The sequence below is a fragment of the Trichosurus vulpecula genome, chromosome 4, assembly GCF_011100635.1.
Source record: "Trichosurus vulpecula isolate mTriVul1 chromosome 4, mTriVul1.pri, whole genome shotgun sequence".
Lineage (NCBI taxonomy): Eukaryota > Metazoa > Chordata > Mammalia > Diprotodontia > Phalangeridae > Trichosurus > Trichosurus vulpecula.
The window spans coordinates 430,340,481-430,368,100 of NC_050576.1; the positions used below are offsets into that span (position 1 = coordinate 430,340,481).

Below are 27,620 nucleotides of genomic sequence, written 5' to 3' on the forward strand. Positions count from 1 at the left end.
AACTCCCAATATGCAAACTCCCTCCAACAATGTAGATTGGCATTTGGGTTGCAAGTTATCTTATAGAATTGCCTACAGCCTTGAGAAGCTGTCCCTTGCCCAGAGTCAAACCGCTTATATGTATCAGTGGCAGGGCTTGAATCCAGACTTCCCTGACCTCAAAACTGGCTTTCTTTCCATTGCCCCATGTTGCCTCTCACAGAGATGTCTACAATGTCATGTGGTTCTTGGCAGAAGCATGGCAGGAAACCATGAGGCTTCGATCCAGCCCTATTGTCCTTTTGAACATTCTTTACTCTAGTTCGGCTCTATGTAAAGTACTTCACATAAGAGAATGAACACAAAGCAATCGGATTATAATCTTCAAGTCTACAAAGACCTCTCATAAATAGGATGCCAAGTAGTCGTTGCCAATAACTGTGGAAGACCAAACCAGAGGATATGAGAGTAGCACAAATCATGGGTGACACTGGAAAGGCAATTAGGGCCAGAAAATGCTGAGAGGGAAGACCAAGAGAGCCAACCCAGTCTCCATGCCTGGAGTTATTACAAGAAGAGAATGGACAACCACTGTCTTACAACATCCTATCTCACCATAGCTCTAGCTTGGAATTATGGAACTGGGTATTAAGTGCCACAGACTCCTCCTGTATTTCAGAGGTCATGGTGGGGCTCACTGGAGTTAGAGAAGCATAGAGTGATCCAGGTTGAGTGGTAAGTTCTGTTTTATATTGCTGAAAGGGATGCAAGTGAAGTCAGTGTCCTCTAAATTCAACCCCCTGTACAGAGTCCTGAGACAACGTCCCATTGGCCTTTCCTAGTTATGGCTTTGATTCTCACACATGTGTTCTACCTTGAGTAGAGATAACATTGGAGACTTTGCTCAGAAGACCCTCTGGGAGCTTGGCTTCTGGACACCAAAGGGTAGCTCACCGAGAAGTGGATTTTCATGTAATTGTAGTGATAGATTTTCTTATTGGGTGAGATGTGCTCTCTGGGTCCCACATAATTTCCCTCTTCCATTTGAGGAATCTGACACCCCACACAAGCCTTGGCTGGGCTTTGAGGTCTTTGGAGGTTATGCCCACCAAGAAGCACTAGGCATGTAGTCTGTCAGCATTCGGCTATCCCAGGGGCAGTGAAATACAGTGAAAAGAATGCTGGCTCTAGTTGGGGTTCAAATTCCATCTCAGATGGCTACCATTTATGTCATTCTGAGCAAGCCACTTCCCTCCTGTGGGCCTCAGTTTCCTCATCTGTAAAATTATGGGGCTGAACTAGATGGCTTTTGAGATCCCTTTCAGGTTAAGTCTAGTATCCTGAGTCACTTTCCTTCTTTGGGGTTCATTTTCTTCATCAGTAAAATGAAGGGGTTGAACCATATTGCTTCTGAACCTCGAGGTAAAAATCTGCGTATTTGCCCAACTTGTCCCAACCACACAAGGACCTTTCTTAAGCCTTTCTCTTTTCTTGGATTGTAGAAGCTGCCTCCTCAGTGGTTATTCTTTCTCCTCTAGCCTCCCCTTCCCAGATCGTCACCCTTCCTTGTCACCTGACCCCTACCTGAGTTTCTCCAGTGTCCAATAATGTGTAGCACCATTCTTCTGGTCCTGGACCTCAATAGCCACGATGGTTCGTGGGAAGGGTCGTTTTTCTCTTTCTTTGGCAGCATCGGGGGGAAGCAAATCCGGAGGCAGGGGAGAGTAGAGAGTGTCCGTAAGGAGAACAAATTGGAATTGGACCTGGTGACAAACACAGGGAAAAACGTCCAAGCATCTCCAAACTGCTAGGATTCCCAGCTAAGGACCTCACTTACCTTCCCCATTCCCCCTCTCCCCCACAAAATGGCAGCTAAGGGTTGGGATATAAGGTCTTGGGATCTTCACCAGGAACTTTCCAGGAAGCTGAGAGTAGATTGTCACCAGACAGGCTAGTTTAACTGGAGGTTTTTGAACGAATGATCTCATAGAGGAAACTTCATCAGCTTGCCTGGTGTTAAGACCTTACCTGAGAAAGGGGTAGATCAGAGGCCACTTTTTCAGGTATTATGTGCCACCTGCCCCCACATAAAAGATCTACACTTCATTCCTAGGGCCCAGTGCTTTGCAACACGGATAAAACAATGAATACCACCACGTGCAGGTCATGTAATGGAGAGAGCAGCACTATGAATGCAAAGATATTTTTAGTTGGTATAATGTGAAGCCAGTGATCCCTGGGTCTTCATAATAACCTGGGCAATACTTATAGAGATACTCTCAGATTGCTAAACTCTCTCTTTCAGCCTCAATATTGGAAGTCAACTCGATGAAGGTGGAATGAAGAAAGACCAGATGGCACATGGGATGTGGGGATGGGGCATAAAGGTAAAGAGGACACTTTAACTTTGTCTGAGCACAGTCACTGTAGGGAGGTGGCCTCCTCAGTGACAGTACTATGGTTCCAAGTTCTTATACTAGTTCTAGCTCAACTCTAGCAACAACAAATCACCTTACCTTTTTCTTTAGCTCCACGCTAATGGCATTGGCTTCTTTGAGGAAAATGGCATTGCCCCACAAGAGGTCTCTCAGAGATGTGAACTGGTACCACTTCCACTTCCTGAAGGCCCAAAGTGCCAGCTCGAATTCTCTCTCTGTCCACTGGACTGTCAAGAGAAAACAAACCTCACTTGGTCATTCCAGGGAAGGGCAGCCATCCCCCAATGCTGCTACCTGCTGTCCAGTGCCTTCTGGAAAGTCAGAGATGGAACTTCTCTGACAAGGGAATGCAGGGAATGATTTCCAGTCAACACAAGAGCAGGGGGAGGCCATAAGGGAGCCAGGCACCTCCCATCACTTTCATGTTCAAGGGTCTTGCCCACAATAGGAAGCAATTAATGACTGCTTATTGAAGTAGAGAGACTAAGAAAAGATGGCGGAGATGTCCAAGACAAGAAATGGTTTTTAAAAAGTCATACAAGATAATTGAGCAAAATAAACTGAGGACAGTGAATAAGAACATGGCTATTAAAAAAGCAAAGTCTTGTCTTGTCTTGTCTTCAATGGCAGGAGTACCAGGAGCAGGCCCTGCGCCATGGAGTGAGGAGCTCATGAAAAGAGTGGCTCATGAAATGTAAGAAATTTCAGGATAAATTTGGGGTCATGGCATCACAAGATCTGAGCTCTACAGTTGGATGGGCCTTAGAGGTCAGTGAATCCAACCCCTTTGTTTTGGAGATAAGGAAACTGAGGCTTAGAGGTGAAGTTACTTGCCCAGGCTGTCCATTACATCACTGAGTGACCTTGACCTTTTTCCTTGTGACAAACAGATTGGCCGCAGTGTCCCTTCCTCCCTCTGGGTGGCAGCTTCCTCCTTAGTTGTATAATGAGGGGGTAAGCCTGGATGATATCTAAGGTCCCCTCTGAGTCCTCTGGCCCTTTCCTTTCATGGGCTCACCATGGCATGGGCCAAGCATCATGGTATGGGGAAAGGATGCTGGATTCGGAATCACAGAAACTTGGTGCGAATCCCAGCCCTGCCTATCCTCTGCTCCCTCTCTGGTGCTGGCTTCCTCCATTGTAAAATGAGGAGTTGAGCTTGATGGCCTTTAAAGTTCCTTCTAACTTGGAATCTGTGATATCCCTGCCTTAGAGCAGCTGTTTGGGCTGTATTTCCCCTTTCATTGCCAGTGGGTGTCGTGTGATCACAATCGCTCAGGGTAATATTCCTGAAGATATTGTAGGGTACTCATCAAACACATGGACACTGCCACAGACAATGCAGGACAGAGGAGCTACCCACAAAGCCAGGAAGATCTAGGTTCAAATCATGTCTCAGGCCCACACTAGCTGCATGACCCTGGGCAAGCAACTCAGCCTCTCGGGCCTCTAGGCTAGTGGTGTTCAACTCAAATAGAAATGGATCCCTGAATACAGCATATTGACTAGGAAACCACAAATTAACATTGTCTATGTTGTACTGTTTTCTTATTTACTTTGTTAAATATTTCTCAATTATATTTTCTTCTGGCTCTCACTGTACTGCAGAGTGTTGTAGACCAGAGTTTGACACCTCTGCTCTAGGAAATTCTCTGTGAGCTACAGAGAAGGTGCCAGCCAGCACTGGCAGAAGGAATTTCCTCACCCAAGAGTCCTTTATACCAGTCTGCCCTGTCTCATCACTACTGGCCCATTAGTGAATCCTAATGACCAATCTTTTTTTTTCTACTCAGAATCTCAGAACTGGCAAGAATCTCAGAATTTTTTGAGCTGAACAAGTATTCCATATATATATATATGTATATATGTATGTATGTATATATATGTATATATGTGTACATGTATATGTATGTACATACATATATACATATATATATGTATAACAATAGCTGAACAGGTATTCCTTCCTCAGTATCCCCAACAAGGAGTCATTCAGACCCTGAGTGAAATCCTTCCATCAGTAGAAGCCTACCATCTCCTGAGACAGCCTGCAGATAACTTTTGTCATGAGAACATTTGTTATTACATTAAGCCCAAATTTGCTTCTTTGTACCTTCCACCCATTACCACTCCTAGCTGAACATAGGAACCAGGAAACATAGGCTCCTGTTTTCAACTTCTTTGGGCATTCTTCACTTGGAACTGCTCTAGAAAAAGGACGAGATAGAGGATAGAATCCCTTACCTTCATCTTCAGGCTCTTCTTCTTCTTCATTGACCTCTGGGTAATACCTGGAATCCATCTGCTTTTGCAAAGCCTCAAGCTTACTCTCATAGTCCTTAGGGAGAAGAAAGACCAAGTGACCTGTCTGGTTTTCACCATCCCATGTCCCTAACTCAGATCTTGCAAGCAAACTACCACAAGTTTCTGGTTGGGGTATCTTATTAAATTGGGTCTGAGAAGTCAGAATGCTTTATTGAAACTAATCTGAGCTAGTTCTGAGCTCAGTGGCACAAAGGTTACTTCAGGACAAAACCCAACCAAGAAGCTTGCTGGTGTCCTCTGAGTGCCAAGGGAAAGGGCAATGACTCCTGTACCAGTCTCTGCTGCTCGAGGAGGTAGTTGGCTTCTTCTCTCTCCTTCCGATATTGGTCCTCAAGTTCCTGGAGTCTATGAACCAGAAGGAAGAAAGGATAGAATGACAAACTGAAACAGGTACAGAGACAAGATTTTTTTTGGTGATGATATTGACAATGATGATGATGATGATGATGATGTGATACAGTGGAGAAGGTGGTGCTCTTGAAGCCAGGGACACTTGAATTTCAAATCTCAATGCTAATATTTACTAGACGTGTGACCCCAGGCAAATCACTAAGCTCCCTAAGTCTCAGATAGTTTTCTAAGACCTAACTTAGTCATAGGCAGGTTTTAATATACATTGGTGAAAGGAATTCTCACAATAAGATGTCTCCACATTGATTAAACCAGAAATCTTTGATATATTTGTATAATAATAATAATTATTATTATAATTGGAGGACTGGGGTCTGGACTTGTGATCCCATTGGCATAGGGAACTCCTGGTCAACAAATTCACTCTCCCAGTATAGATCAGCACCTTTTCTGTAATTCGCAGAGAGTTGCCTGGGGCTCTCAGAAGTTTGGTGACTTGCCCAGGGTCACATAGCCAGGATGTGTCACAGGCAGGATGTGAAACCAGGTCTTCCTGACTCTGAGCCTGGCCCTTAAACCACTAATGAACCTTGATTTTCAATAGCAATAATAATTCCAGGAAACCCAACCATCCATCTCATCCCAATGCTCCTCACCTCTGTTCCATCTCCTGTTTCATATCAATGCCTTGTTTTTCAAGTAGCTCACGCTGGGCAAAGGCCCAGTCCACTGGTTCTGCAGGTGTCTCTGCGCATGGGGTCCGTTCACGCTCTTGCCGAGCCTGCTCAGGATGGTTGAATCGGAATACATGACTCTTCCCCATGATAATACGGTTTCCTGTTAGCAAAATTAAAAGCAAGATTAACCTGAAGAAATTGGGAGGTCACCCACGGTGTAGGGGGACCAAGGGGAATCAGAGCAGCCTGTCAAGGTATGAGGAAAGGGGCTGGTAAATCTAGGCACCATGGCCAGCCCTTCTCTCTAGATCAGAAAGGAACCACATCTGCTGCTATGAATGTGGTCAGCATCATGTGTAACTGTTGCAATACAGAAACATAGACCTCTTGAGAGAATTTACTGGCAGAGCTGAAATGAGGCCAAGTTTCCTGAATGCACTCTCATCTTTTAAAACAAATTCAGTTCAGGGAATGGAGGAGTAGAGACACTCTGGGACACAATGTGGTTGTTGGGGGTTGAGGCAGGGAGAGGAATTTGCCTGGGTATGGCAGGCCATCAGAGGAAACTTGCAATCTGGAAAGTTCCAACTTCCTTCATCTTTCCTAACTAGGCACTAAGTTCAAGCGTTTCTCAATAAATTCAATAAACATTTAGATTGTATCTTGTAGGGTCTAGCCCAAAGCTCAAGCTTATCTTGATCTTTTTGGATTCTGTCTCTGGCATCCAATGTATTTGTTCTCCCTGCCAGTATCTTGTCACTTGCAAATTTGCCAAGCAAGCTATCTATGCCTTTTATCCAAGTCATTGATAAAAATCTTTACTATGTCATGGAAATGCCTGTTTTATTCATAAATTTAAAATAAATAAATAAATAATTATTTTTAAAAGTGGAAAAAAAAACTTAGACTACACAGGGTTGGACTCAGAGCCATGGGGCACTCCATTGGAGACTTCTTGTTAAGCTGACGGTGAGCCTTTAATGGCTACTCTTTGAGATCCAACATTTGACCAATTCTAAATTAAGATCACTATATCATTGTCTAGGTCATATCTCTCTACTAGCATGACATGAGAGACTTAGTTAAATGCTTCAGGAAAAAAATTATGTTTTCCTCTTTGAGGGAAAGTGGCCTCAGTTGCCAGTACTATTATTATACTTATGATGTGTTTGTAGACCTGTAATTTTCTCCACTAGGCTGGGAGCTCCATGAGGGCAGGGACCACTGTCTTACAGATTCATCTATTGATCTCTCACAGTTCCTAACACATGACCTTGTCCATAAGAGCTATTTGATAACTGTTGAGTGGATGAATTTCCATATGATGAAAATGTAGTTAACGGTGGTCCTGGTCTCATTCCTCCATGACAAGTGAGGCCCCTTCCCCAGAGAGAAAGAACTTACCAGATCGTAGAATGCTTGGTTCTGTCACTTTTTTGCCATTGACATAGGTGTCTGCCCCCTCACACGGTTCCAGGGTCACCACTGCTACAGGAAAGAAACAAAGAAAGAAGTCAAATGGGGAGAAAGACAGAGAAGAAATAGAAACAATGTCAGTGTGGGGGCTGCGGCTCCTTTCAGTTGTCCCAGAGAAGACGCCCATTGGTATGTGCTCCTATCAGAGACAGTAGGTCTGAGTGGGAAGGGTACTGAATGTTGGGGCACTCTAAAGATTGTCGAATCAAATTAAGTTCAATTGAAATGTAATCTAAGTTTTCCTGAAAGGGGGGAGAGGGTAGATTTTCAAATTCCAGAGGGATCAATCACTTTAATGATGTGTCTGGAAAGGGAATGACTTCCCAAAGTCTTTGTTCCTTTCTCCTAAAGTGGGGAGTGGGTAACTTGATGTGTGTGTTGTTCTCATCACAAAGATAGCAGTGGTGGACTTGGAGTCAGAGGATCTGAGTTCAAATATTGGCTGTCCCATTCCCTATCTGTGTGACCTTGGGCAAGTCTCATCATCTCTGTTCAATTGTAAAATGAAGGGGTTGGACTTTATAGACTCCAAGGTTGATTTTTGCTCTAAATCATGAGATCTTGTGTTGGGGACACAGAACTTCCTGAGGTATTTGTCCATTTATGTCACTCAGGTGCATCTGAAGTCATCAGATTGACATGAGGATAAACTTAGAGGGTTACATGGAAGGAGGCAGAGTGGTGACATGGAAAAGAGCCCAACGCTTGGTGCCAAGGGACCTGGGTTTGTATTTTGGCTCTGCTGCCAAGGATAGTGACTTTGGGGAGGTCACTTCCCCTCTCTAGGACTTCGTTTTCTCATCTCAGGAGTTGGGTTAGATGGGTTAGAGGTTTCTCCTAGCTCTGTATCTATACACCTGTGACACCTTTCTGGGCCTGAATTGGCTCTCCTGTAAGCAGGGAATTCAACTGGATGGTCCCCTCTGGGTCTAGATCTGTGGTCCTAGAATAAGAACTGAGAATGATACAGCTTCTAGGGTTTGCAAAGCACTTTCTTCCCATTGGCTCTTTTGATCCTTATAACAACCCTGGGGGGAGGGGTATGTATAGAAGGTATTATCATTTGCATTTTATGGAGGAGCAAACTGAGGCCCAGAGAGCATAAATGACTGGTCCAAGACCACACTGATAATCAGTACAGAGCAGGATTTGAACCCAGATCCTAAAACTTCAGAGCTAGTGCTCTTACATGACAGTTTTGAGAAGGAATAATTGGCATGACTCAGGTGTGGCGGGGGGAGGGGTCCTCCTTTTCTTCGATATTGACATTGGCCATGATCTGTGAAAAGTTAGAACTGACTGCTTTAATAATCTGAGAATATGATATCAGATATGTGAGTCATCATAATGGATGGCAAGTAATTATTCCGTGTAATTATGGAGGCTGAAGGACTGTGACAAACAATCTTCCCCTAAACATTGACATAAAAATAAAAGTTCCTCAGCGTGTGGGATTCTTGTCTCCCACACTCACCACAGTCTGCACTTATTCATCAAGTGCTCACTGAATCTCCTGGTGCCCTTCTCAGAGCTCCCAGCCCTCAGTCAGGATTGGGGACAAAGATTTAGGGCCGGAAAGAATTTCAGCACCTTCATTTTACAGATAAGGAAACAGAGGCACACACAATGAAGTGATTTGTCCAGCTGGTGTGTGAGGAGAGATTTAAATGAGCTCTTCCTGATTCTAAGTCCCTGCCACTAGGTGGCTGCCATTCTTATGCATAAGTAATGAAAGCAGGTGCCCAACAGCTCATCCCTGCTCTTCTATTATGGGTCCTGAGATCTACCCTCCTAAAATCTCTTCTTTGGGCTCACAGATCAGAGAACATAGGGTCTAGAACAGGTTATCAGTGGTTATTGAACCCTCTCCTTCCATAGATGAGGAAATGGAGTCCAGGAAAGGGCAAGAGCCTTGGACGGCCAGAGAGAAGACAGTGCAGAGTTGGGACCAGAACTCCAAATTCCCAATTCTGTGCTCTTTTTACTATCCTATGCTGCCTCTTATTTCCAGAATGCCACCATAAAATGGAACTGATGTCTGAATAGTGTGATGTGCTTATAGTCACAATAAGCCCCAGGGCTTTGGGCACAATAAGCCCCAAAGAGCCTTATGGCTCTTTGTCAAGTGTTTTCTATGTGGGGGATGCCTCATCCCCCACACAGTGAGGAGGGGACTGGAGGCATTATTCTCCTCCCCATTTTACAGGTGAGGAAACTGAGACTCCAAGAGGTTTTGTGACTTTCCTGTGGTCACACATCTAGATAGGAATGGGATGGGATGCAATTCAAAACCCAGGTCTTCCTGATGCCAGACTCATCACTCACATATTTCATATAGTCTTTCTAAGGCATGAGTTCACTTACACTCCAGCAACCAACAATCAGATGAACCAACAGAGAAGAGCCTGAATGAAAAGCCTGTGGGGATAGGCAAGGCTTAGTAGGGAAGGAAGAATGGCTCATGAAGAGGGCATGATACTGTCCGAGGATAATAGATCTGGGCAAGCCAACCATGGAGAGCCATGTCACAAGCATGGCAGGCATTGGGCACTGGGGAGGGGAGCCTGAAATGTAACAGAAAGGTATGGGAAGGGGTGGGATGGGGTCAGAGACAAACTTTTGCTGTCATTTTGCCAGTTCCTGGCAGTGAGTTTGTCAGCTGCTCACCTTAAGAATACCAAGCATTTTCTCTCCACAAAATTCACACTTTTATGCTCTTTTCTATTCAGTTTTTTTTGGTCATAGAAAGGGGGTGAACTTAGAATGTTAAGAATCAGAAGACATGAATCTAAATGGTCACACCTAATGGGGCTGTAAAGATGGTATGAGCATCAGGAGCCATGATTACCATCATGGCTGGGCATACTCATTCCTCTCAGGCCAAAAGCCACGAGGACCTTGCATCTGCTGGTATTTATCATGAGATGATTAATCCATGACACTCAGTGAACCAACTTAAAGAAATTTGGGAGAGGAGACAAATATATCCTGGATTTACATGTTTCACAGGAGTTAGACCTGGAAGGAGAGGTCTTTTGAGAGAGTCTCAGAGCTCATCCATCCAACCCCCAGATTTTTCAAGGAAGGAAACTAGGCCCAGATAGATAGCATGACCCCAAGATCACATTTATAGAATGATAGGACTTAGGACCAAAGGGGATTGTAGAGGTCATCTAGTCCAATCCCTTCATTTTATAGTCAGGGAAATTAAATCAGGGAGTATAAGTGCCTTGCCCAAAATTACTTGGCAGGGGTGGCCATTATAGGATTTAGAATTTATAGTCAGAGAAATGGATTTTAGATATAAAAAATTTCACCCCTTTCTTTGAGAACTAAGGAAATTGAGGTCCAGAGGGGGAAAGGAATCCAAGTTATACGAGACTTATTCTTTTCTGGCCTTTGGAAAGTACCAGACATTGTATCCAGTTGTACCTACTGTACACAGACTGGCAAATTGGAAGGCATGGTGGTCTGCTCATTACCATATGTACACTTGCATTCACACTAGGAGAATCCACTGAATGAGCCCATATTTCTACAGAATGACACTCAGGCACCTTCCCTGACTATCCATTTGGTTTGCAAAGGGCTATCTCAGCAGCAGCCGGCAGTGCAGCCCAATTCCTTACCCCAAGGCTTCTTTCCCTCTTGTTGTTTCCCATTGATCAGTGGGGGGTGGGGGGGAGAAAGAGCAATAAGGTACCATCCACACTTCCGTTGAGACATGTCTTGGCAAGAAACTCATGCAAAAGGGTGATGAGAGTCTGACTTATTTGAGGGAAATGAGATGGAAATTCCCAGGCCCATATTTGACCTGCCCATAAAGTCACATTGCATTTTTATACCTGTCTTGATAGAAAGGAGATTGGTGGAAGCTCTCTCTATTCACAGGACCTCAGGATCCTGGACTGAGAGTTGGCATTCGAAGTCCTTCATGGGCTTGTTCCAGGTCCCCTTTCCAGGCTTGTTGCATATTATTCTTTCTCATATGGTCATGTTCCCACCAAACCTATTTTGAATGTTCTTGCCTTCATTTAAATGTGAGATCCTTGAGGGCAGTGACTATTTTTTGTCTTTCATTGTATCCCCAGTGCTTTGCACAGTGCCTGGCACACCACAAACACTTACCAAATTCTTGTTGATTTATTGACTTGCCTGATCGATCTTTCCAAAATTTGTCACTTTACCCCCTGCCTTTGGGCATTTGCCCAGGTTGGCTGCCCTGGCTCGAATATTCTCCCTCCTCACTTCCACCTCTTAGAAGCTGTAATTTCCTTCAAGGTTCCTGGCAAAATTTTACTGATTCCCCTTGGCTGTCAGAATTTTTTCCCTTCTCAAAATATCATGTATATATTTTTCTGTGTATATGTTGTACTCTCCCTTCCAGTAGAATGGAAGCTCCTTGAGGGCAAGAGCTCTTTCATTTTTGTCTTTGTGTCTCTTGCACCTAATACAGTTCTTGCTAAATTCATGCTTGTTGAATAAGATTGGACTGAATTCGTGGGCATGGATCCTAACACGGCCTTCAATCAAAGAGAAAGAGATCTCAGAACTTGAAGGTCATTGGAAAGGCAGGTAAAATCTGGTGAGGGGGAAGGCAAAGCCACAAAACAGCATTGGGACCAGGGGATACCTTCATTGCCAGCCCTGGTGTCACTCCGGAAAATGCAGTGTTCTTCCTTTATGAAGTGTCCACTAAGGACGATGTCTTGTCTCCTCTCTCCATCCTCTCGGCCAACTCTAAATACAGAGGCACAGGTTGTTAGCATTCTCTAGCTATGACCTATTACTGAGTGCCACTGCTGCCTAAAGTTATTCCACCCTCAGAATGGAGAGAGACTGAGAAATGCAAAGAGAAGATAACTTGCTCATTGCAACACTATCCTAAGATTTAGAATGAGAATGGTGTTTAAAATGTTCAGTGATGTTTGGACAATCCTTTGCAAGGATTGCAAGGAATGAAGCCCAGAGAAATGGAGGGAACATGACGGGATGTCTTTGTATCACTGAGCACAGGTCCACATTCCTCTATTTAAGTATGCCAACAAAGCAGATCAGGAGGATGTGGACTGGTGTGTGCTTACATTTGCTATTTATGGGGAAATAGAGGGATCCAGGCCACAGAAGCAGTTTCTTCTTCTTAGGACAGATAAAGCTTCTGGGGAATCCTGCTTAGCTTTAACTGATCTGTGACTCAGTTGACCAAAAAGTGGCGTCCTCCATTTGGTTTCCTGTTCTAGTTAAGGCTTCTTTGAAGCCCTGACCATGGTCCTGATTTTGTACTTCTTGCTTGAGTCACAAAAGGAACCAAATGCTAGAGGTACCACTCCAAATGCTTGAATACCTTGTACTGATGATGAGGCTTCACACTATCAACTTGGAACATAAAACAAGCTTCCTAAAACATTGATGTGATTAACAATCCCTTTCCTCAATGCTTTCCTGACAATGCTCATATCCTCTTATATGTTACAATCACCCAAAATCTGGAATCTGCTTTGCTTTTTTCTTCATATTTCTAGTTCCTATCATAAGGCCAGCACTTACTAAATGCTTTTTGAATTGAATAAGTGACACTGCATTTTAACTGCATGAGAGAGCCACTGAGCAAGGAGGAGCCTTAAGAGTCATCTCGTCAAGTCTCCCCTTTCCCCCACAAAAGAAGCCCCACCCCCCATCATCAACAGATGGTGTACTAGGAAAACTGCCATCCTTATGGCAGAACTCCTGGGGTTTGACTGAAGAAGATAAGATAAGTACAATGGTGGAAGATGATAGGGATATGCCCCTCCCCCACCCCATAGGCTCTTAGCTCTTGGCATGGATAAAGAGAATATTATCCTCAACTAAGGAAAAGGCAGCTGCCATCATGGCCTAACTTCTTACATAGGTTAACAGAAGGCTTTCCTAGTGGTGCTGTCTCACCTGGTTATTCCATCTTTAATGTAGTACAAAAGGCACTCAGACATCAGAGGATCTTCATTCAGGTTGACAAGATGAGGTGTCTAGAAAGAAGAAAGATGAATACTCTTTTCTACAGTGAACTTGTGAACTAAGCATTCATCTGAGTACTTTCTCCCCCTAGAGTTGCCCAATGATCTATCTAGTTATTGCCCTTGGTAAAGGGAGGGCTCATTTCTTCCCTAAAGTAGTCATAGAGAGAAACAAAAGGCACACACAGAAAACCATGACAGCAAAAGACTTGTAAAAAGGACTAGAATCTTACAATACAAAGAACAATTTCTTCCAAGTTTTCAGCACAGCACTACTGAAAGCCTATTAATTCAATTGGTCACAAGTAATCCACTATTTAGACCTGAGTTTAGCACTACATGCATGGAGAGAAACCTAAGAGCCCAGACTCCCTTGCATGCAGAATATTCCTCAGGAATGTCTCTGCTGGACACATAAGTACTCAGGGTATTCTCTGGGTGAGCTCAGCTTCTGGAAACCCAGTTGGAATTCTTCAAGTTCCTTCAGTCTTCTGACCTTGAGCCCTGGCAGTCAGCTCAGACTCTCAAGCTTCTGGGGAGGGAAAATTGCAAAGGGCGGAGAAGTCCTGGCTGCCTGAAGGCAAGGTCTGTTGAGTGATGGAGAGGGAAGGACAGAACTGAGATGGAAGGGTGTAATTCTCTGCTACGGAAGAATCTTGTGTGTGGGAAGGATCTCTAACTGAGTCCAACATGGGTCCAGTCACTCTGTGACTCTCATTTTCCTAATAACAAAAGTGCTGATATTAACCAACAGGCAGTGAAGGGGCTGGGTCTTTCTCTAAGCTCATGCTGTGGCACTATCCAGCTGTCCTTGAGAGGGTACTCCACCTTCCATACTCCAAAGTGAGCTCCTATAGCTCTAATGGGGAGGACCCACTGTGGTTGCTAAGTGTCCATGTTGGTTTAGAGACTGGCTTTCCCAACCTCCTTTTCAGTCTGCTTGTGAAATGAGGCTTTCCTCTCTCCTCAGTTCCCATTTCCTCATTTCTCTCCATAATGAGAACACAGCTTGCTGTGCCTTGACAGCTATCATATCAGGCTCCTGCATGTTCTACAAGAAAATCTACAGATTTTCAGAATTGGAAGGGTCCTCACTGGCTCTCTAGCCCAACTCACTCCCTTCTCAGAGACTCACCTTTACAATATATGTGACAAATGGCCATCCAGCTTTTGCTGAAAATCTCCAAGGAAGGGAGCCCACCAACTCTCAAGGCAGGCCATTCCACTTTGGGACAGCTCTAATTATTAGGAAGTTTTGCCTGGCATCAAGACTCATTTTGCCTCTTTTTGACTTCTACTTGTTGCTCTGGTTCAGTCCCTGGGTCCAAGATGAATCTAGTCCCTCCTGACATGAGAGTCCTTCAAAGTTCTTGAAGGCAGTTTAGTTACAATGTCCTGCCTAAGTCTTCTTTCCTCCAGGCTAAATAGCCCCAGGTTCTCCAGGACCTTCATAATCCTGATTGTTCTTTTCTGCATTTTGTTCTTCCTATACAGTGGTGCCCAGAAACTGAACACAATACTCTAGATAAGTCTGACCAGGGTAGAAGACAGTCAGAGTACCACCTCCATTCTGGAAGCCCCAAATTGCATTAGCTCCATCCAAGACAGATTGTTTTCCTATTCAGCACAATGTATAACATTGCTCTCAATTCTCAATTTTTCTGGGAGCTTGGGGCTTTTTATCTCTCCAAGGTTGCTCTTCTCCATCCCATTCATCTTTTATCCTTTACTGCTGCAACTGCACCTACATTGCCCCAGACCCTGGGGCAGAATCTCATATTAAAGCCTTCAGAATTTGGAAGTTTTTAAAAACAACAACAAAAGTCCCCAGAAAATCTACAGACCCCAGGGAAGGTTGAAGGGGCTGAAAGATAATCCAGTCAGTCCAGCAGACCCCACTTTCATGGAGCATTGGAGAAGTTTTGAATGAACACCATTCCCAATAGGTGTGCCATGTATTCCAGATACAGGTCTAACTTCCATCATGAGAAAGAGCCAGATGGAAGAAACTGAGAGCACAAGGGGAAATCGCATCCCTTCTCAGTGGTGGCTGTTGGACATATTGAAAGCACCAGCACACTTCAGGAGATCAAGGTTTAACCAAAGGATGCTTGCTTGCAGCACATTTCTAAACATTTCCTCCTGAGGTAGAAAATGATCTAAATGTCCTCCCAAGAATCAGGGATCATCCAATTAGATTTCAAGCTGGAAAGAATATTAGAGATCCAGGCTCCCCTCACTTGCCAGATGACAAGCATAATGATTCGCCAAAGGTCACACAACTAATGAAGTGGAAAGAGAGCTGCCTCTGCCCCAGTGTTCCTTTTGAGTACCTAGGTAGCCAGGAATTTTCTAGGGAAATAATTCTCCTGGGGATTTCACTTGAATTTGGGGGGGTATTCTCTATCACACTTATATAGCCAGACACCAAAGATACAAACAGACAAAATCTCTATCATATCTCAGTGGGTCAATGAGAGAGGCAAGGATGTTTGAAGAAGGTATAAATGGCCACACAAATGAAACATTTTGCATACAGGTTTATCTACAGGAAAGCACAAAAAGACTTTGGTGCCTTTGACTGATCTCTTCTCCACACTGTATTCACCAGGTGTTCTGTGACCAATTATTTTATCCTGAGCCACCACCAAAAGCTATGGGAGTTCCAAACACCTGAGCTTCTCAGCAGCATTTCAGCCATCACTGCAGCTCACCACCACACCAACCTGCCTTGGGGAATACACCCCAACACTCTCTAGGAATAAGTTCCGGGGGGCTAAGCAGTGGAAGCTAAAAAGATGAAAGGGAGAGATCGACATAATGCAAGCAGTCTGACAAAGGCCAGCTGAAAAGTACAAAGGGATCAATTCAATCAGTTCTTTAAAAAATGAATCTGTGGGAAAAGAGATCTAGTGATACAAATAAATTGCACATGACACCCTTAGTAATGATGGTGATGATGATATTCGCTAGCATTTATATAATAGTTTAAACAGTTAACTTATGTTAACTCATTTGATCCTCACAACAACTCTGGAAAGCAGGTTCTGTTATTATCCCCATCTCACAGATAAGGAAACTGAGGCAGAGAGTGGTTAAGTGACTTGCCCAGGTTCATACAGATAGTACAAACTTGAATGTGAATCTGAGGCTGGATTTGAACTCAGGTCTTCCTGACTCCAGGTCTATCGCTCCACCCACTGTACCACCTAGCTGCTCTTTATACACTAAACTTCCCCTTAAGGGTAGCTATGCTCTTGAACTTGCCTCCATAGACAGTAAGGAGCTGCTGAAAGATTTTGAGAAGAGGTGCAACATGGCTAGGTCACTATACAGGAAATCCTAGTATGGCTGTGGTTTCAATATTCTAAGGACAAAGGACAACCTCTGCAAAGGCATGAAGGTCATTGGACTAAGAACAGTAAATAGAAAAATTCATGTAACTTCTTCAAGCCTCAGTTTCCTCATCTGTTTAATGGTGGTTATCCTATTTGCTGTGCCTTCCTAACTCCCAGGGCTGTGGTGAGGCTGGCATTCTGCGAAGTTGAGGGAACTATAGAAATGCATCCTCCTGTTATGATAGTCCTAACAATGGAACTGCTACTCAGCACTTACTGGGTCTCAGGATTGAGATTTGAAAAACAGAACAAACACAGCCACATTTTCCTCTTTTGAAAAAGATTTGCCATGAGGACATGCCATAACAGAATTGAGTTCAACTCATCTGCCCAATGCCAAACTCTGCCAAAGCCTCCTTGATCCCCAATTCAATGCCTGCATCACCAGGAGAGAGAGGAAGAGTGATTTTGAAAGCTTCTCCTACCTTTTTGGGAGAGAACACACCCAGGGTGCCTCCATCTTCCCTCATGGCCACACCCATTTCAGCCAGCAAAGCCTCCCTGGAAAAAAGCAGAAGCTAGAGTCAGAGATCAGCATGGGTCATGGTCTGGCATTCAGACCAATGAGAAGTTGGGTAGGTATAGAAAGTCTAGAAGGAGCCATGAGACCCAAGGGATCAGATACTAGTGTGATATGACCCAAAGACTAGGAAAGGGAACAAAAGGGGAAGGGTCAAAGGAATACAAACTTTAGGTCTAAAGTGAAACAGGGTGAGTTCTCCTGACACTTAGGCAAGGAGCTGAAGGCCACAAGTGTGACTTATCTTATTAAAAAGTGAATGTAAAAGACATTTTCTCCAGAATTCAGATCTTAACTTTTCATGGCTTTAAACACACAGACGTCATCATTTTTCACTCATCCCCAACCATCAGTGACTACTAACATTTTATCTTTAGATTTTCCTGCCTCAGTCACCAGCCTTCCTGCTCATGAATCACAGAATCCTAGAGGCAAAGAGACCTCAGTGGTCATTTAGTTTAACTCATACCTGAAAAAGAATGCCCACTACAACTCACCAACCTAGTCTTGAAGACCACCAAAGAGGTGCCCTCCCCCATGAGGCAGCCCATACATTCATCTCTATGAAGCCTCCATTCCCTAATTCTGATTTTGCCCCTTTGGACCAAGCTGAACATGTCTGTTTCTTCCAGGGCAGCCACCCAGACATTTGAGTGAGGCTATCATGTTGCCCCGAGTCTCCTCTTCTCCAGGTTAAATAACCCATGTTTCTTCAACTGATTTAGATGTGGCATGAATTCAATGCTATTTTAGCATCTTGGTTGTCCCTCCTCTGGATTCTCTCCAGCTTGTCAATTTCCTCCCTTAAACATGGTAGCCAGAACTGAACACAATACTTCAGATGCAGTCTGATGAAGGCAGCGTCAGAGATGTAGAGCTGCAAGGGCCTCAGAGGCCATCTAGTTCAGAGGTTTTTAAGCTTTTTTGTGTCATGGACCCCCCTTTGGCAATATGGTGAAGCCAAGGATCAAATGTAGCATATTAAAAACCAACAATGACTGGTTAGGGGACCTCAAATTAAGAACCCTGATCTAGTTCAATCTCCTCATTTTCTCGATGAGGAAACAAAGGCTCTCGGAGGGTAGGTGACTTTAACAAGCATCAGAGTTCTGATTGGAACCCAGGGCTTCAGACTCCAAGGCCAGCATGCTTTTCTTTGTACTGTGCTGTGTCTAGTCAAGCATGAGAGTTCCTTCCAGGAGGGACCATCACCCCCTTGTTACTGATCTATAATGATCTGTAAATAAGTCCTTTACTATGGGAAGGGAGCTCTGTTTCAAGGTGCTCCGCCCCCACCATCCTGGCAAAGAACTCTTTGGCAATGGGAATGATTGTCAATAAATCTGCCCACATAAATAAGAGCTCTCATGTCCTACTTTGGGTTTTCTTTAAGGGAGTCTACATTTAGCTAAATATGCTTTCCATTAGCAGGCAATTTTCTTTCTAATTCCCTTCTGTCAGATTCATCCTGTGTTTTGTTTCTGAAGGGTCAGGGATTCTGAGGTGGACAGGACCCCAAACCCCAGCTGGTAGATGCTAGCAAACTTAGTAAATTCGGTTGAAATTTTTTTATAATGTTCAAGCAATTTTGACTGACTGGGTTAATAGAGATGACTGGGTAAACACATCTAAAATGATTGAAATTAGACCCTCATTTAGGCCAGTAGGTTTTTTTTTTAACAGAAAATGGAACTTTACTTATTATGCTAAAAGAGGTTGAATCAGAATTCCTGGTAGGACTTAGAACAAAGTGAGAACCTGTACCATAAGATACTTTCATGTCAGTTCTACAGATGAATCTGTAGCTTCCAGGAGACAAAAGTGATGGTGGTAGGCTGACTCATTCAGTGGCTGAAATGTCATTTAACATTCTTAACAAGGGGAAGGTCAATCTGTGGGGCTTACTCTTTCCGATAATCATAGTCACAGTCACCGTCATAAAGATAGCCCCAGGGCAGAAGAGGTGCTAATATTCAAGGGAGTTAAGTTGGATCACTTCAGAAATGCCACTGCAGGAATCTTGCCTTCTCCCTTGAGGTGTGTTTTTTCTATCCAATCTGGCATGAATCCAGAATGGTCACAGAAATGTCTAGAGGACAATAACTGGGACTTTGTTCAAGCAGTAGGTTTGTTTTTGATATTGGCAGAAGTCACTGGGTCCTGGGTTTAAGGATATGAGAAGAACATTCTTAGTGGGAAAGGGAAGTTACATTGGTTGAGGCTAGACTAAATGTTGACTAAAACATACTTCTGTGTTTAGGAAACAGGAGCTATCTGGGCTCTGGTACCATATTTGCCTCAAACTACCTTTTTGACCTTGAACTTCTATGAGGTGCCTTCCCTCTGTAAAAAGAAGAGGTCCCCCAGAGGCAGCAGAGTGGAGTGGAGAATGTACTACACTTGTCCATGGCCCCACAGCAATAAATTTTGAAGATTCTAGACTGAGTCAAGACCCAGATTTGAATTCTGTCTTTGCAGTTAAGCAGCTGGGTTCATGGGATACATACCCTTATGTCCTCTCCCTCCATCCATCAGTCCAGCCCAATCAGCTCCTTCCTGCCCTCCCCTTTGAAAAACCATTTAAATCCCCATCCTAGGAGAGCATTTGGAAAAGTGCATGAGGACGCTCTCATCTCTACCTTTGCTATCAATTAACCCACGGGAAGCTGGTTATCATTTGTTCAATAATAGTTAACTGCTATCCAGGCCCCAGACTGTGCCCCAGGGCCCCAGACTGGATGCTTGTGATTCCCAGGATGCTCACCTCTCCATCCGGATGGCTTCTGTCCTGCGCAGCTTCTCCTCCCAGGTCTCATTCAGTTCAGCAATGATCTTTTCAGTCTCCTGCAGGGACACAGTGTGTGGGAAGATTGAATGTGTGAGTAATTGGTCCATACCAAAGGAGGGACAATTAAGGAAGCCAAGGAGTGCAGAAATGTTGGGGTTAGGTTTATACAATGCTAAATAGCCAAATAAAAAGGTCTGGGGGTTTTTAATGGTCAAGTTTCTAGGTATCTTTCAGTAGACTGGATATATGAGCCCAAGTGAACAAAATAGATTTCTGACTGAATTTTTCATTGGTCTTCTAGATGGTTAGATTCTGCCTAAGATAAAGTGAAGTATGAGTTAAAAAAAACTGGGAAGAATAAAGGCAAAGAAAAATGGATGGGATGAAGAATAAAGTAAGGAATATGAGAGAAAAAATGGTCTTTTCTTACAGAATGAAATACGATTGACTTCTGGAAAAAAAAACTAGAAGAGGGAGGAAGGAGACATCTTATGCTGGCTCAAGACAGCTTCAAGTTTCTTAAATCACGAAGATTAGGGATTGTTTTTATGCTCTCAGGGACTGCCAGAAGTCAGGCAATAGACCCAATAGGCCATCCTTGAGTCCTGCCTCTGTTTTCTGTTAGATCACAAAGGAGCTGGTTTTGGTGAGTGACACTATCTGGTTCGTACAGGGACCTTTAACCTACTAGTCCCAGAAATGTCAAGGAGACACCGTCAAGTGTCAGTGGAGCTGAGACAAATATTGCAAACCAGCTGATTTGTCTGAGTGTCTTTGGGTAGCAGCATTGTCATGCCTCATTACTCTCTCTCATTGTACAGCCAGAGCCTAGACATGGTGTGGTGCATAAAGTGTTAGACCTGGAGGCAGGAAGAGCTGCTTTCAATCCTTCTTCTGGGCATACTTATTATCTGTGTGACCCTGAGCAAGTCTCTGAATGTCTCTGAGCTTCAGTCTCTTCTTCTGTAAAATGAAGCTACTCCTGAGGGCAGGTTTGGTGTGAGGTTTAGATGAACTAAGGCATCTGAAACTCTCTTGGCCGACTTTCTGGTGCTCTCTATTTTAGATCATGACCATCCTTCACTTAGTCAATGTTGGCCCCTCCCATTAGAACAGAAGCCCTTGGAAGACCAAGACTGTGCTTTTTCTTTGTCTCAGCACAGTGTCTGCAGAAAGGGGGGCTTGATAATGTATGATGATTAACTTATGGATTTATTTTGTTGCTGTTGAGTCATTTCAGTTATGTCCCACTCTTTGTGATCCCATCTGGGGGCTTCTTGGCAAAGGTACTGGATTGGTTTGCCATTTCTTTCTCCAGCTCATTTTACAGATGGGGAAACTAGGGCAAACAGGGTTAAGTGACTTGCCCAGGGTCACACAGCTAGCAAATGTCTGAGGTCCTCTGGGGCCAGCACGCTATCCACTGCACATATAGTTGCCTGATGAATTTCTTGCTGTCCCCAAAATAATATTAGTTGTCATTTATATAGTACTTTAAGGTTTGTGAAGTACCCTGCTTGCATTATATTACTTAATACTCATGACAGCCCTGTGTGGTAGGTATTACTACTGGTAACTCCATTTTACAGCAATGGAACTAAGGATCGATGCCTTGGCTAAGGTCACACAGCCAATGCCTAAGGCAGGATTAGAACCCAGGTCACCTTGACTGCAAGTCCAATGCTCTATCATTATCATACTTCTCTCTAGTTAGCTGGTGCAAAGATTTTTCTCTTCACTCACCTTCAGCCTCTCAATGGCTTCTTCACTGCCTGGAGCAAACAGCATCCGCTCATGGAGGCTGGACACAGAGGCCGCTCGGCTGGATAAGGCCGACAGGGAAGATGAGGGGCTCATGCCCACCAAGGCGTTGGTCACTGTGGAGAGATTGTCAGGGCGTTGACTCAATTCTGCCACGCCAGGGTTACCATTATTGTTCTCAAAGTCGGACATGTCTATGGTGAGGAAGGGAGGAAGGAGGGGGACAGACAGACAGAAGGAAGAGGAAAAAAGCAGAAAAAAAGAAAAAAAACGTAGTTGGGAAAAAGCAACAAGGTGAAGCAAAGAGAATGCTAGAAACCAAAACAAAGAAAGCAGGCACACAACAACCCCTGCCATGTCTAGGCTGGCCTCTCTTCTCAGCTTTGTAGACTCTGGGCCTTCTGGCCGGGAGAAGGTTGCCTACCAGCTTCTCACCTAAACTTTGGTGCCTGACGGTCACTGCTTCCTCAACGACCGCATGGACTTGCCAGTTGGTCCACATAGCCCTAGCTGTGTCTCTGTACCCTGGGTCTAGGGTGTGTATCAATGGCTCAGCCAAACTCTCCAACTCATGAGCTCCCATTGTGGCCAAGGTAGCTAGCCTCCATTATTGCATGGCAAGTGTCGGCCTCTCTCAGAATTAGCACATAAAGGGTATTCCTTCACACCTGTGTTAGCCTTGACATGGCTTGGTGGCCTTGCTTAATCCCACCTCTTGGCTCTCAATACCTCTCTTTGATACCCAGGACCCTTCCTTCTTTCCTCTTCTAGCTTCTCTCAAAGTCATTGGCTTCCCCCATCATCTCCCAGCTGCCTCCCAGATACTTACCACACTTCCTAGGCAACATCTACTCCCTTCCTGTACCTCACTAGCCCAAAGTGATATCAGTTTTCAGTTGGTTCCCTGACTGTTTCTACAATTTTGTCCCTTATTCTTGGAGGAGTTCAGATTCATACCTCTGTCACTCCTACTGGTGAGATGTGCTTTTAGCCTATTGGGAAAGTAACTTAGAATTCCAAGGTTTTTAGACCTTCTTTGCTGCCATGTTCCATGGCCATATCTAGTTCATTGGGATTCTAAAGAAGACTCAATGACCCTCTTGGGAAATGCTCTGGAGGAGTTGGAGAGGAGGCCTTTTCTTTTTCTCTTTCTAGGTTCAGCACATTATTTAACTGACAACACTTGGCATGTGAGGTGCCCCCTGCTCTAACAGGCCATTGTAAGCCACCATGGAGGAGTCCACTTCACCAGGCACTTGGGGGCAGTGCTAAGAATCTGGTTCAGAGGAGCACAGAAATTCAATCTTTGTGAGCTAATGAGACTTCAGGCTGTTTCAGACATGGAAAAACAGAACTGTGCTCAGTCTAGGATTTCTTCTTTTGTCACCCGGGTCACCCAAAGGATGCACATGGACAGCTGAACATGTAGCCCTCCATTTTCTTGGGACTGGGGATCAAAGATTGAGTTTCTGGGCCCATCCGACAGAGATTCTAGTTTTGCCCTCTAGCTAAGGTGTGATCCCAGCTGCTCACCTCAATTGGTTACACAAAGGCCCAGGCTGCAGGACCATCAGCCAAGCAAGCTCAAGCTCTAGGACAGGGAAGATGATATCTCATGTCTAATAGTACCACCATCATTACTTCCCTGGTGTTCCTTCACCACCAGCCCCAGTATCTCCTAAAGGCAGTTCATCAGTGCAGATGTGGACCCCTCCCAAAACAGCTCTATGGCCAGTAAGCATGACAATAGTTCTCCAAACAGAACTAGCTCTCATGCCAGCCCTAGCAGATGCCAACAAGAACAGCAGCAGCACCAGAAGCAACACAGCAGCAGCAGCAGCAAACATAGCTATAGCATGGAGATTGTTTCACCAAAAGTTCTTTAGGAAAACAGATGTTCCCTTGTGGCACCTGGGCTCTGGAGAGGGTGCCCAAAGCATTTCTTGGACAGGCCCAGAGTCAGAGGCAGTGAGTGGGGACAGAGCTGGACCAGGGGGCTCTGGGATCTCAGAGCTGTCACCGACTTGCTGTGTATCTCCTGGGGACAGTCACAAACTCTCTGGACCTGAGTCTCCTTGTAGCCCAGAAGGGAAAGGTTGAATTAAATGATCTCCATGGTCCCTTCTAAGCTCCAACATTCTTTGATTCCTACTCTGACCAAGCTTATTCAAGGACCCTGAAATGGTCCTCATTAAAGGACCAACTTTTTGAGAAGACTCTATGTTGTGGCTCTTTCTCCTCTCAGAATGGGAGTCTCTTTGGGTTCAGTAAAAGCAGTGTTGACTGCACATGGGAAGGGAGATGGCAAGCCAAAGGATGAGCTGTAAGCAGTCTTCCAGGTCTGGTCTGTCTGTTTTTATGCTGATCAGTATTATCACAGCTTGGCCAATGCCTCTCTTCCCCAGAGCTCCCTCTTGGTGTGATCTAGCAAGCTAGCTTTTGTTGTCAGAATTCCCAGACTTCTCACCAGGATCTACCCTCCAGTAACGAGCTTCAACATTTTTAGTTGGAACAGGGCTCAAGGGATGTTCATCGTGGATGCTTCCTCAATGCCTGGGGATCATTTGATCAAGGCCTTTCCTGCATGGTAGAGAGCTCTAGACTTTCTGCTTCATTTGCACCTACTTTGGGACCTCAGGGTCACCTCTGCTATAATCATAAGGAAGAGGAAGACTTTTGTGAAGAGACTTGATTTGAATTTTACTTCATGTCTCTCACCACCATCAAAGAACATGCAACTGGAGAAGGTTCAGTCTGGAGGAACCCATGACTTGATATGACTATTGAGAATCTTTCTGCAAATTCCAGCCTCATGGCTCAATCCTTAAATTGAAGCAGTACCTCCTGTCTCCAGTGAAATTCTCATAGAGTAGCCAAGAGTTTCTATGAGCTCCTGGAGGGGAGAGGGCCCCAGATATGTAGTCCTGAGGGCCAGCTTAGCTGATTGCTACCTCCCCACCCTAACCCTTCACATTTCCTTTAGGAATGATTGTCGTGGCTCAGCTATCATCTCCTCACCTCTTTGAATCCCTCAGCCTCCTCCAAAGCTTAGTTCAAGCTCTGCCTTCTACAGGACACATTGCCTGACCTACCCATCTATGAATGCTCTATATCCCTCTGGCAATTACTTTGTATTGAGTGACAGGAACCCGTGATTTCATTAGTATAGCCAATTTCCAGATGAGGAAATTCCTTCTATCAATGTAGGTTGGCCCCTTTTCTGAAACACAGTCTTTGAGAGTTTCCTAGAACCTATCAAGGTTAAATGACTTACTTAGTGTCACATAGCTAGCACATGTCAGAATTGGGACTTGAATTCAAGGTCAGATCTCCAACCACTAGCCAATGTACACAAATACTTGGGATTTACCCAAATATGTGTATGTTTTCTTTATCCTACTAGTAGAATGTAAGCCCTTTGAGGGCAGGGGCCTTTTTATGTTTGCTTTTATATTTCCAGTATCTAGCAAGTGTATGGCACATAGAGTCTTGATAAGTCTTTGTCGATTAATTAATTGAACAATTGGAACATAAGCCCTCTGAGGGGTTTCTTTTTGTCTCTGAATCCCTAGAGGGAGTTTATGGGAACTCATGGAGAGGAGAGGCACCTGGAGAAGTGTAGCACAGCGCCTATCCCAGAGGCTTAATAACCATACATGGATTGATCAGAACATAAGTTCCTGGAGGGTAGGGCTTGCTCAACTTTTGCCTCAATCACCCCAGTACCACGTATGGTACTTCAGATATAACAGAGGCTTAATTAATGCTTGTTATAGAATTGAACTGAATTACCTTCAAACCTCCAACAGGCAGCCATCTTGCTTCCAGGCACACCCTCCTTCCTTTCTCATGAAAATATCTGCCACTCAAAGTCATTCTCCCCACGCCTCCCTGCCCACTCCCTGACCAGCAGAACCTCTTCCACTTCCAATTCCAGACTTCACCATTGACCTCAGGGTCCCTGGCAAATAGAACAAGTCTTCCCCACAAATATTAGGGGACTCCTGCCCTATAGAGCCATAGCAGGCACTGGAGTCCCAGAGAATGGCTCACTGTCCTGAGAGGTCAGTGATGATTGTTGAAGAACGGGAGGTCAAGCTTGAGCTGGTCCAGGACCATTGGCTCAAAGAGCTACAAGGGGCCCCACAGGCCAACTGAAAGTTGAGCAGGAACTTTCCCTATACTGCCCCAAACAAGTGGTCCTCCAATGAGTAGGAACCCCCTTCTGAGCCAGCCCTTTCCACCTCTGGAAGCTCTCATTGTTAATGCATTTTTATTTATATAGAGCCAACATTAGCTTCTTGGCAAATTCCACCCATTATCCTAGTTCTGCCCTTTGGGCCAACATGGAAGGTGACGGTGATGTTGGTCATCTATTGTCCAGTGACTTTCATGCTCTTTCCTTCCTCAATCTTTTTTAGAAGCACTAGGACCCTCCTCTTCCTACAGCAATTGAATCCTAGATCTGGAGCTGGAAGAAACCTTAGAGCTCATCTAGTCTAGCATCCTCATTTGGCATGAGGGAACTGAGGCCTCCAAAGTTAAAGTGACTTATCAAAATTCACCCAGGTAGTAATAGGCAGAGCCGGTGGCTCTGGACTTCTCTTTCATCCCATGGGCCTGTGATTTGGAGGGAGATGCAAGAAAGTGGCAGGAATGGGAATGATGGCTGAGTAAGAGGACAGGCATCTGTTTCCATGGGGATGCCAGAGCCCGGCCATGGCCCACAGTGGCAGACCTTGGAGTGCCCATCTAGGGTCCCCATCCCATGCTGTACTTATGTTCCTTGACAATGACTGATTCTCTCAGAAGCAGTGAAGCACACAGAGATATCAGCAAAGGGAAATACACACATTTAGGTCCTCCCGGCACAGTGTTGGCTAAGAGAGGCAAGGAAAGGGAAAGTGGGCAAGAAAAACAAAGAGAACAAAACAACAACAGGTTTAACTCTAGGATTGGGAACTGGAGCCAATAAAGTCATCCCTATCAGGCTGGTGGCCGCAGGATTTCATTTCATTTGGTGGCATGCTGGGGCACTCTTCCTGCCCTCCCTTACCCCCACAGCTCCATCAAGCTCTAACTCTCACTTAGGAAGGACCTTTCTTGTTCATCCTGGTACTTACCCCACACTTGGCTAGTGACAAACCTAGCCCTGGGAGCTCGGGAAATCCCTTACCTTTCTAAATGGGCTTCCTCCTTCAGAGGAAGGGGGCTCACTTGAGAGACAGGGCAATTGATTCCTAGGAATCAGAGTGTGGATTGTACTTCATCCCTTGGAACCAGGAGGCACTCTTGCAGGAGTGGAGAGGCCAGACAACTTAACACTGGCCATGTAGCAGTAAAGGGATGAAAGGAGAGAGGGGGAGGGAGAAAGGGAAGAAGGGAGATAGGGAGGGAAGAAGGGGTAGAGGAGGAGAGGGAAGGAGAGACTCCCAGAGAAGATCTTGGGACAGTTGGGCTTCCTTGGGAAAAGTCCTGATTTACTAGGACTTCTATGTCTGAAGTCCAGTTGCCTCAGCCCTTCAACTAAGGGACATGGAACTCTAGTCAATGAAAATGGACTATGTAGAGCAGGAAGGATCATAGGATACATACTGTCAATGATGTCCCCAAGCCCCTGGGCATACAGGAGGTCTCTGAGGCGAGCCACCTCATCCTTCAGCTCTCGGATTAACTTGTTGTTGGGATCCTCATTTATGACAGCATTGCACCGGATCTGTTTGGCCCGGTCAGCATATCTGCAAAGAGGAGAGAAGTGCTCAGTGGACAAGACAATGTACGTTGCTTCTTGGAAGACTTCCAACCAGAGGCCACACAATAAATATGCTTTGTGGACTTGGACCATCTTGAGGAAGCAATCATTGGATCCTAAATCTAAGTGACTTCAGGATACTTAGCCCAATCCTCTCATTTT

At 44.7% G+C, this 27,620-nt stretch overlaps 1 protein-coding gene across 1 annotated transcript in view; it reads right to left on the minus strand.

Annotated features, from left to right (window-relative positions):
* Nucleotides 1-27,620, minus strand: part of KIF1A (kinesin family member 1A) — a 191,989-nt gene that overhangs the window by 84,241 nt on the left and 80,128 nt on the right. The window contains exons 14-26 of the mRNA XM_036755422.1: nt 27,302-27,444; nt 26,560-26,586; nt 21,689-21,900; nt 19,922-20,001; nt 17,063-17,138; nt 13,172-13,251; nt 11,880-11,986; nt 7,175-7,258; nt 5,750-5,930; nt 5,015-5,087; nt 4,662-4,755; nt 2,496-2,644; nt 1,564-1,742 (exon numbers count right to left, since the gene is read on the minus strand). Coding sequence (XP_036611317.1) covers nt 1,564-1,742; nt 2,496-2,644; nt 4,662-4,755; nt 5,015-5,087; nt 5,750-5,930; nt 7,175-7,258; nt 11,880-11,986; nt 13,172-13,251; nt 17,063-17,138; nt 19,922-20,001; nt 21,689-21,900; nt 26,560-26,586; nt 27,302-27,444 — 1,485 coding nt within the window. The remainder of the gene's footprint in view (nt 1-1,563; nt 1,743-2,495; nt 2,645-4,661; nt 4,756-5,014; nt 5,088-5,749; nt 5,931-7,174; nt 7,259-11,879; nt 11,987-13,171; nt 13,252-17,062; nt 17,139-19,921; nt 20,002-21,688; nt 21,901-26,559; nt 26,587-27,301; nt 27,445-27,620) is intronic.